At 34.7% G+C, this 10,400-nt stretch overlaps 1 protein-coding gene across 1 annotated transcript; it reads left to right on the top strand.

Moving 5' to 3' along the window:
* The first annotated feature begins 7,034 nt into the window (after positions 1–7,034).
* On the top strand, positions 7,035–9,916 carry LOC143596037 (PI-PLC X domain-containing protein At5g67130-like). The gene is made up of 9 exons (XM_077074919.1): positions 7,035–7,177; positions 7,256–7,378; positions 8,426–8,548; positions 8,663–8,761; positions 8,846–9,149; positions 9,312–9,535; positions 9,606–9,692; positions 9,774–9,802; positions 9,852–9,916. Exons 1-8 carry the CDS (start codon positions 7,085–7,087, stop codon positions 9,798–9,800), a joined length of 1,080 nt encoding a protein of 359 aa, XP_076931034.1. The 5' UTR covers positions 7,035–7,084; the 3' UTR covers positions 9,801–9,802; positions 9,852–9,916.
* Positions 9,917–10,400: the final 484 nt, after the last annotated feature.

Here is a 10,400-nt window from a genome sequence, read left to right as displayed (position 1 = left end):
CAAAAGATTACTTGTTTATGTTTTACAAAACCACCATATTAAGTTCACAAAAAGAATCCGAGCCATCGGATTTAGTACTTCGTCGCTTCCAAGCTCTAACTTTGTTCACCTGCAAAATGTAAGAAAATACGTCAGCAACGAATGCTGGTGAACACGCTGACGCATAAACATTTTCTTTTACTTTATTACCCCTCGAGACTACGCATGTCTCGGCCAACGTGGATTAGGAATAACAAATTCAAATAACACATTATAAATATGAGCCTCTACGCTAGGTCACCTCAGCAAACACCGCAGTGTTCGACTTAGTTAAGTACCCGTAAATATACACAACAGTCGTACTCCCTGCATGAGAGCATCCTACGACCAAGGGTGGTGCGATCATGCCCATACATCGCATAGTACCACCTATGTAAGGATCCAGACATACGTATACCACAGCCTGAGGGCTAGGTTCATACCCTTATTCAAAACGGTTTTAGGAACACATAGTTCCTTGTAAACAAATTCAAATAACACGTTTGACTCATTTTAAAATAAGTAAAAGTTTGGGGGCGTATTCACCTTATCTCTTTAGGATCGGCTTCACTCACCGTCCAAGGGTCTTTCCCTTTCTTTATCTCGAACCTATACTTACGAGTATAAATATTTGTTAGTCGGATACACGATCCGGCTTAAGACCTTTAGTCTTATATCTCAATCCTCGATTGAACCTCTAGTTCAATTCTTTGTTTACTTGAAAACCTTTAGTTTAAAAGTAAATTATAAATCTTTAGTTTATATGATAACCCGACGTTTCTTCTTCTCTAAGAAACGTAATCTTTTTATTATTTAAGAATACTCTTTATTCATTAAATAATATTTCATAACAAAGAATATTTACACATATACTTACACACATATATATGTATTCAATAATATTCATAATCAAATTTTCATTCGTTTCTTTGTTATGTTTATTTCTCTTTTATCGAGGTATCGAGTATAACCTCGACTTCGGGCTTACGACTTTAATATAATATTGAATTATATTTGAATTCATGATTTACGCCTAACCTTAATGGCGTATAGAAACCCTACGGACACGAGCAGCACTCCAACGCCACTTTACTTTGCTCAATACGCTAATCGAGGAACGCCAAATCTTTTAATACTCGTTGACACGTTTTACGAGATTCATCGCCATCGTAACAACACCTTTGCTTGAATGTGGGTGGAGGGCGGCACAAACTTCGAGGAAACGTTGTATACAAACAATGGATCGGGGCACGCTTATCGAGGTATTATTGCATGCTTATCGAGGTAGGGTTAGAGAGAGAGTAGTGAGAGGTTGGAGCTGAGTTTTGGTGTGCAAAATGTGAAACCCGGACCTTGCTATTTATAGACAAATTTTTGGTCCCCATTGCGGTACGCGATGGGTCCCTGGGCTGACCTATCGCGTACCGCGATATAGGTCAGCTGAGTCAGAGCGTAGGTCTTCCATGTGTTGACACGTGGCAGCCACCGCTCCACGTGGCGGCAGTGTTGCCACGTGGCAGCACATGGTGCCACCGTGTGCCACGTGTCACACATTGTCAGACAACCCCATCGCGGTACGCGATGGGAGTCTCTTCTGACCTGTCGCGTACCACGATAGGTCAGGAAAATCAGAATTTACGTTTTAGTCCCTCAACTTTGGAATTTGGCAATTTTGGTTCCTAGACTTCGGAAAGTTGTCATTTTGAACTCGAATTTTACGTGATGTTACACCATATCATTAACATATTGTACTATGTATACTGTAAAGAAAAACAAAACTCGAATATGTTTTCATCTTACAAAGTAATTTTTTGATTATTAAATTTTAAATATATGCTTAAAAGTTAATCCATTTATTTAAAATCAATCTATTTATCTATTATTATTATTATTATAAATTTTTATATAAATTTATAAATTATAAATATATGCCTTAAATCTATCCATTTAGTTTTTTCGGTTAATTTAGTAAATTACATATATTTTAAAATGTAACGATAGTATATACGAATCACTTTCAGACATAACAAAGATTATCGTATTTGATTTCTTATTTTTTTATCAAGGATTGTTTCGGGTTTTTTGTGGAACTTAAATTTTATTTTTATGGGTCAAAAGTTAATAAATAGATTGTTTCGTACAAGTTAACTACATTTAGGTCAAAAATTGTTACGGGTCAAAAATGGGAAATTTGATTAAGTTTGAGAATGCAAATTGATTTCTCGTCAAATTTGTTATGGGTTCAAAATATTGACTTGAAAATGTCAAACATATGAAAGTTAGAATTTTAAACATAATTCATGTTTCAAATTTATTTTCAAGGGCATTTATTTGGAAATAATCAAAAGGTTCGAGGTTTGACAAGTTGACTACCCCCCCCCCCCCCCGACTATTGAAATATAAGAAAAGGATTACGAACACTTTCGACATGCCACCCCCTACCTATCAATGCTTCTAACTTTTATCAATTTTGAAATATTTATGTCAGCATAAACTTTTCATTCAATGGTGATCATAACGTTGTATGGAAAGCATGTCATGCAAAACTATGTCCAAATGAAACACAATTTTCACAAAATTGAATGGGTTAACATGTTATTTTTATGATGTCATTACGACAAAGTCTAGAAGCCCCCATAAACTTATCAAAAATATTTTCATGGTGTAGCTCAGAAAAACATAGTTCTTGAAGAACATTCGTCCTCAAAAATTAATTTTCTCTTTTCCACCGATAGGTGGTAAATTGATAAATATATATCAATAAAGGTAACACTTCTTCTGTATTTAGGTAGAGTGGTTAGAACTACTATCGTATGCGAAGTTTATTTCCGAAATTGGTTCATAACCAAAATTCTTTCAATTATGCATATATGACACTCATAATAAAATTATCATTTATCAATAAAAAGAAACATTCTCGGGTATGTTTTTGCATGTGCATTTTTTATTAAGTTCATTTAATAAAATTATTTTGTGATATAAATAAAATCAATTTGTGTACATATAGCATAGATACAAGCATAGATACAAGCATAGATGTAATACACTTTTTCATATCCTCTATGTAATTGTTTACTTTACTTGTAATTTTAAAATTTGAATCACAAGGACTCTAAAACTAGTATGTATATAAAATAACAAAAGTAACACATAAAATATGCCTGTCGATATGTATACAAGTTAAAAAAAGAACAAATATTATTCATAAAAAGATCTGATTCTCTTGTTTAGAAATTTTATTTTATATTACGTGTATGTTAAAAAACTATCTTTTATATATAATTATTGTAAAAAAAAGTTAACGAGCCGACTCGACGAGCCATGAGCTGGATTAAGGTTTCAACAAGTCGAGTTTGAGCTTGACCTTTCAACTTCTTAAAATTTAACGAGCCAAGTTAGGCCAACTCGATTTTCAAGTGTAAGCCCAAGCCCTGTTTCGGCTCGTAATCCGATTAAGTTTTCTATTGGCGGAGAATAAGTAGAGGAGAGAAATTAAATTAAAGTTTGATGTTGAAAGGGTTTCACAAATAGATGAGATATTATAACCCGTTTAAAAGCTATTCAGGTTTGGTGAGACCCATGACCTGCGAAATCATTGTTTGGTGATTAAGGGGGCTATTTCACAAATAAATGAGATCTATAACCCGTTTTCGGGTTTGGTGAGACCCATTATCCGTGAAAAATATTGTTTGATTATGAAAGGGTTTCACAATAAATGAAATGTTATAACCCTTTCAAAGACTATATGGGTTTGATGAGAACCATACCCGCGGATTCGGGTCAAACTCATGAGGAGCCTCAAATCACAAATCAAGCAATCTTGTGGTTTAAGAGGGGTGGAGAGCAAGCAGAAAGTGACACATATGATTTTTTGGTAGACATTTAGATAAAATAGATTGATAGATAGATATGCTATCCAATTACATTAAGAGTGAGAAAAGCTAAAAACCCTATATTGGTAAATACTTTAGAAGAAACACATATTGGTAAATACTTTAGAAGAAATACTATTTAGGTAAATATATTCCTCATATAACACTCTTTAGGGAAAACTCTACAAAGATGCAATGAGAGGTAAGACCATGTGTAATATTTTTCAAAAACCACTGCCAATAACCCCTTTACAATCATTACTCAATTATTATTTTTCTAATATTTTTTCAAAATTATAATATAAATAAAAAATAAAATTTTCATCAAATGATTAAAAATTATATTAAAATTAGGGTCGTCCAAACCGCTCGTCGCTCGAACTCGCTCGCCGCTCGCTCGGAAAATGCTCGCTCGTTTTTTCGCTCGATTGAAAACGAGCCGCTCTGCTCGGTTCGGTTTGTAAGCGCGCCAAGCAACGAGCAAAGGTCTGCTCGGTTCGGTTCGGCTCTAATATTTTTAAACTAAGTTATATATAATTATATATGAATATATAGACAAAACATATAAATATAAGCTTACAATTATTTTTACCCCTTTAAAATATTCATATTCCATCAATTTTATAGTTTGATTTGTTCAATTCAAGTTTTTAGAATATTAGAAATTTGCTTGCATGATCATTATATCTCACTATAAACGTATTTTTAATATAAAATTTACAATATATTACACGTTTGTCTTAAAAACTACTAATTTATTTATAAAATATATTATTTGCAACCTTCAAATTTGTTTCTTATAAAAAATTTTAATATGAAAAATAAATAAATAATGCTCGAAATCGCTCGATGTTCGATTGAAAAATGCTCGATTCGATTTTGGCTCGTTTCGGTTTTCGCTCGGTTCGAATTTCAGCCGTTCGGTTCGGTTCGGTTCGGTTCGGTTGTAACGATCCAAGCAACTAGCAAGCCTTCGCTCGGTTCGGCTCGGCTTGTGAACAACCCTAATTAAAATAAAAAAATCTTAAAAAAATACATAAATACTAATCGTCTTCATCTTCACCTTGCATTCTTCTTCAAATTCGTATTGATATAACGACTCATCTTCGTCTCATCCTCGTTTTCATTTTAACCTTTCTATTGAATCGGCCGAAACATCCAAGCATGTTAGGCCAAATCCCTCATTAGCGCACTATGTAACTCTCCGAACGCATGGCATACACACTTTGTACCCTCTCATCCATGCTTGCTTGAGATTGTTCTTCAACATTGTAAAGTGTATAGGTTTGGCATATTACTCTCCCATCGCCTTCTATAGTCACATTATGCAATATGATACAAGCATACATAGCATTCTACAATTTTTCCAACGACCATAAACGACAAGGATTTCTCACAAAATGCCAACGTTGTTCAAGAACCCCAATACACCTCTCGATGTCCTTTCGCGAAGACCGATCTTGTACTTTCTTAAAATATTGTCTTTTTTGTCGATTGGCTTTTTAAACATGTCATGATTATCGAATATTTCGAATATTCCGAATATATCTCATCACCCAAATAGTATCTGTGTGGGTTCTATTTTTCATTAGCCCAAAACGAAACGACTTGTATGCTACCAGAGATGTAATCCTCTACCACGGGCGATTGTTCCAAAACATTTATGTCATTATTGTACCCATGGATACCAAAGTAAGCCTACCAAACCTAAATGTCGTATGAAGCAACCACTTAAGGACTGGCCGTTGGACCTTTTTGGCCACCACGTGTGTATTGAGCTCGCCATGCGATCAGACAAACAGTCCAATGCCAACGTATACAATTTGTACTCCCACATGTTGAGTAAACCATGTTCCCTTTCTTGCACCTCGATTTTTCCGATGTTGGTTGTTACAAGTAGGCTTTATCAGATAACGTGGAATGTATAGCTTTATTATTCCATTGTAAAATACAAATATGTATGTATATATTTAATTAATTAAAAACAATTTAAAAAAAATTAACAAATGAAATAATATTTAAAAAAAATAAAAATACATCGTAGCAGAAATACTCCAAGCCTCCAAGGTATCTCATGTTTTTTTGGCCATCCTTAAGTACTCGTTGATTTTGGTCGTGTTTTCATAGGCGAGCACAAGTATCGTTAAAGTAAACTTTTGAATAGCAGTGAATCCTAACATCCTTATTGCGTTGGGTTTTTGCTTAAAGTGATAAAACATTCGCTCTAAATCTTCGGCAATGCAAAAAAAAAATAAACGTTTCTCGAAAACGAAAACCTACCATACACGATATTTGTTAAGGTCATGTAGGTTTGCGCCGTGTATTCGTGTATGTGTTTAAACTGCCAGCCCTAATAAAAAGCAAACGCGCTTCTTTACATTTTGTGCTAAAAAGTCACCGAAACTTAATTTGGGTGTGTTAAAGTCCCAGACATTTTAAGATGTACATTTTTATGAAATTGTGATATAAAAGCCTATACGAGAAGTATAATCCTATACGGGACGTATAAACTGCAAAAACATGCCTCTTTACTATCTCCATACATTTGCCAATCACGCTTGGCCTATACGAGGCATAAAGACCTATGCAATCCGTATAGGCTTGTATGAACACCATAAGGACGGTTTTTGCATATAACATCCCTTTAACAAAAAAGAAATGACTTTTAAAAATATATAATTAAAAAATTTGTAATTGTTTACAAACCATTGCGTGTCGTGTGGGTTGGATTGTTCTTGACAACACTGTCACTAAGTGGTCACCTTATGTATGGTTCACACTACTCACATAAAATGCTCTTATTATAGTAAAAAAAAAAAGCAGTTAGTACTCTAAATAATTAACTTCAACCTTATTGCTACATCGTATAATACATCTTTAAAACTTTTTTCTATCCTCCTTAAGTCCTTATAAATATAATTAATTTATAACAAAAATACAAAAAAAGGTTGGATTAATAAATAGCTTTCAGACAATTTATTAATGTTGCTAATTTATTGGGTTTTTTCTCAACTAAAAAATTAAAGAATATCCTTCCATCTTCCTCGTTTCCCATTTGGATTCTCCTCTTCTTCCCTATAAATTAATAATACCTTATTCACAATTTAATCTAGTCCATAATAACACATTCTTGCACTGCTTTATTCAATCAGTTTCATATCAAACTCTTCGTTGAGCATCGGCAGTCGATTAATATGGAGTCACGTAGATCAATTACATCACTTTTGTTCGTCGCTCCATTGATGTTCATATCGATCGTTGCTGCTTGCTCCAACGGAACATGCAAGGTACGGCCCTTAATTAATTAATAATTACCACAACGTTACAATTATTCATTTGGTTGAAATGACTTTAATTCGGTCTAGTTAGGGGATGATTGTGAAGCAGACGGAGATTGCGAGACCGGACTCTATTGTTTCTCATGCCCTCAAGGATATCCAGGCTCCAAATGTGTTCGATCAACCGCGACACCAGTATTCAGTCTCTTGGTTAGTCTATCTATCTCTCTTTTGGTTTCTAATAAACTCGATATATTGTGTGATCGAGTGTGAAACCAATATGTTAGTTTTCAAATATGATGTGTATATTGCCGGCAATTATCGTATGGTATGAACGTACGTAGCCATGAATGGCTGTTTGATTGAGACAAAGTGATGGCCACGTGACTCACGTTAATTACTAGGATAACCATAGTTAAGTCCGTTCTACTTACTACATGATGCTAAGTCAAAAGGTCACTACTGTTTCGGGAAATTAATATATATATATATATATATATATGTTTTTTAATGAAGTTTAAATAATATAAAATTATCCATAGATCATAGTATCACTCTCATCAAATTCATTTGCTAGATGTAAATATATCATGTATATGCAGTCAATAAAAATCTTGAATTATTTTATTTATTTATTTATTTTTGTTGAAAGCTAGTTATTATTAGGAGATTATAAGACCAGAATTGAATAAAAACAGTTTTCTGCATTTATTCTAGAATTAAATGGGAGTTACTATTATGAATTTGGAGTCTTCTGTTACGTGTAATGTGTTGTGGTTGGAGACTTTTGAAGCCACTCATTGCAATCCATCAATGTATCATAAGTTCATCACCAATACAAAAGTCAATAAGTGGATTAGGTCAATCTTAACAACCCAAAGGGGGCCAATAGCTTCAAAACGAATTTTCAGGGCTGGGCTTACCTATCCGTGCTTTGTAGTTTGTATTAGAGGTGCATATACCGGGTTTTTTCCAAACCTTAACCGGTTCCGGGTTTGGTCAATAAAGTCAAGAAGTAGGAACCGGTTGCAGGTATAAACCGGGTTTTGACAAATTTTGCATGGTTTATTTCGGTGTTTGGCTGGTGGGTCGAGTTCGATTCCGGGTCCGGGAATGATTTCATTGAGAAATGAAACATGGTTTGTTACCGCGGGTGAGGTACACCTGGGTTGGGTCAAGAATTGAGTTTTATGCCCAAGTCTGCTTTATATAGCGTGAAATGTAACCTATTATTTTTATTTTTGTTTAAAAAAACAGAATGATTCTCTACCATTCAACAAGTACTCTTTTTTGACAACACATAACGCCTTCGCAATCGATGACGGGACCCCACGACTTACCCCAACTAATCAAGAAGACAGTGTCACTCAACAACTAAATGTATGTTTCTTGTTCAAATCATTTCATTTTTTGTAACATTTATAAATCCAAAATTGTTACAAAAGAAGACAAATTGATTATAAACGTGTTACTTCTTGTTATCATATTCTAAAGAACGGGGTTCGTGCATTGATGCTTGACACATATGACTACGAAGACACCGTATGGTTGTGCCATTCCTTTGGTGGACAATGTCATGATTATACTAAATTTGTAAGTTATCCAATTAGACAATTAGCCATTTATTGAGAGTTTATGGTATGTTTCTTGACTTGGTGCAATTTGTTCATGTAATAGGTACCGGCTATTGATACATTGAAGGAAATTGAAGCATTTTTAACAGCAAATCCAAAGGAAATAGTGACTATCATACTTGAAGACTATGTAGAAGCACCTAACGGTCTGACCAATGTTTTTACAAACGCGGGTTTGAAGAAATACTGGTTTCCAGTGACTAGTATGCCAAAAAGTGGTCAAGATTGGCCATTGGTTCGTGACATGGTAGCTAACAACGAAAGATTACTTGTTTTTGGCTCGGTTAAATCCAAGGAACAAAGTGAAGGAATCGCGTACCAATGGAACTACATGGTCGAAAACCAATGTTAGTTTCTATTCACTTTTTATCATAAGTGTTTCAAATAAAACCGAATGGAGCTTATGTATGAATTGTTGGTGGTGACTGTTGTGAAGCTGATGTCACTACAGTCACTCAAATATTTTTGTTACAAACGTTTTATTTATTTATTTTTCGAGTTGATTGTAGATGGTGATGGTGGAATGAAGGCAGGAGAGTGTCCAAACAGGGGAGAGTCGTCTTCAATGAACGATACATCAAAATCACTTGTTTTACTTAACTACTTTCGTACACTTCCGCTAAAGGTGTTGGCATGCGGCCAAAATAACGGTGGCCTTTTGGACATGACCAAGACTTGCAACAGTGATTCAGGCAATCGTTGGGCAAACTTTGTTGCGGTTGACTTCTACAAGGTACTACCAAACCAAATCTTGTTGTAACAGTTTGTTGTTTATGGTTGATGAGATATTGTTTAATTATCAGAGAAGCGAAGGCGGAGGAACGTTTCAGGCCGCTGATTTGCTGAATGGCGAGCGTTTATGTGGATGCAGCGACATACATTCGTGCGTGGTAAGTTAAATGTTCGATTTAAAATTTTTGATTTACCTAAATGTTAAGAAAGATACTGAGATTTGTTTTCTTATTTTGCAGCCTGGAGGTGGAAGTTGTACACCCTGAAGGTTTTTGGGGACAAGATCATATTTAAAAATTATAGTTTTTATTAGTAAGTTTTGTGATGCATAACAAAATTGTTCTTTACCTCGGAACCTGGAAATTGAAGAAAGAAAGTAAAAAAAGTATTTTTGTCTAGCCCCCTTTTTTTTCAGATTGAACCAAACTGTGCATTTTGATTTTTGGTTTTTTAGTCCGATCAAAGACCAAAATATATTCATAATTATGTTTTCAATTCAAATTGTATTTAAAGTTTTTGGTTCTAGTAAATCGGTTTGAATAACCTGAAAATCGACTCGAGTAGATACCAACCTACGCAATCTGATGAATAAGGTCATCCTATATTTATGATTCATAAAGAGAACTAAAGGGCAATATCACTTTTATATATAACACAAACCGATCTACATCTGGATAATGAGTAAGCGAGCAACAAGCTGCGCCGCTATCCCCTTTTGAATCGCAAAACTATTCTACTAAATATAAAGCCTTAGTTCCTCGGGCTCTGCGAGTCACTGTGAACCACCTTCTGCACCCGCTCCAAGAAGCGAACCGCCTCGGGAGCTAGGTATCCAAAAGTGTCGAAGGCAAATGGAATGAACACGT

This window comes from Bidens hawaiensis, unplaced genomic scaffold, assembly GCF_021521415.1.
Source record: "Bidens hawaiensis isolate Kalapana, Puna unplaced genomic scaffold, B.hawaiensis_p1.1 tig00001721_1, whole genome shotgun sequence".
NCBI classification, from domain to species: Eukaryota; Viridiplantae; Streptophyta; class Magnoliopsida; order Asterales; family Asteraceae; genus Bidens; species Bidens hawaiensis.
This window is presented reverse-complemented; position numbering and strand designations above follow the sequence as displayed.

What these genes read in the sequence shown, in the direction of transcription:
- LOC143596037 (XM_077074919.1), top strand. Translation starts at nt 7,085, where the DNA reads ATGGAGTCACGTAGATCAATTACATCACTTTTGTTCGTCGCTCCATTG. An exon ending in GTCATGATTATACTAAATTT is followed by an intron (nt 8,762 to 8,845) that starts GTAAGTTATCCA and finishes TTCATGTAATAG; the next exon opens with GTACCGGCTATTGATACATT. An exon ending in TTGCGGTTGACTTCTACAAG is followed by an intron (nt 9,536 to 9,605) that starts GTACTACCAAAC and finishes TTTAATTATCAG; the next exon opens with AGAAGCGAAGGCGGAGGAAC.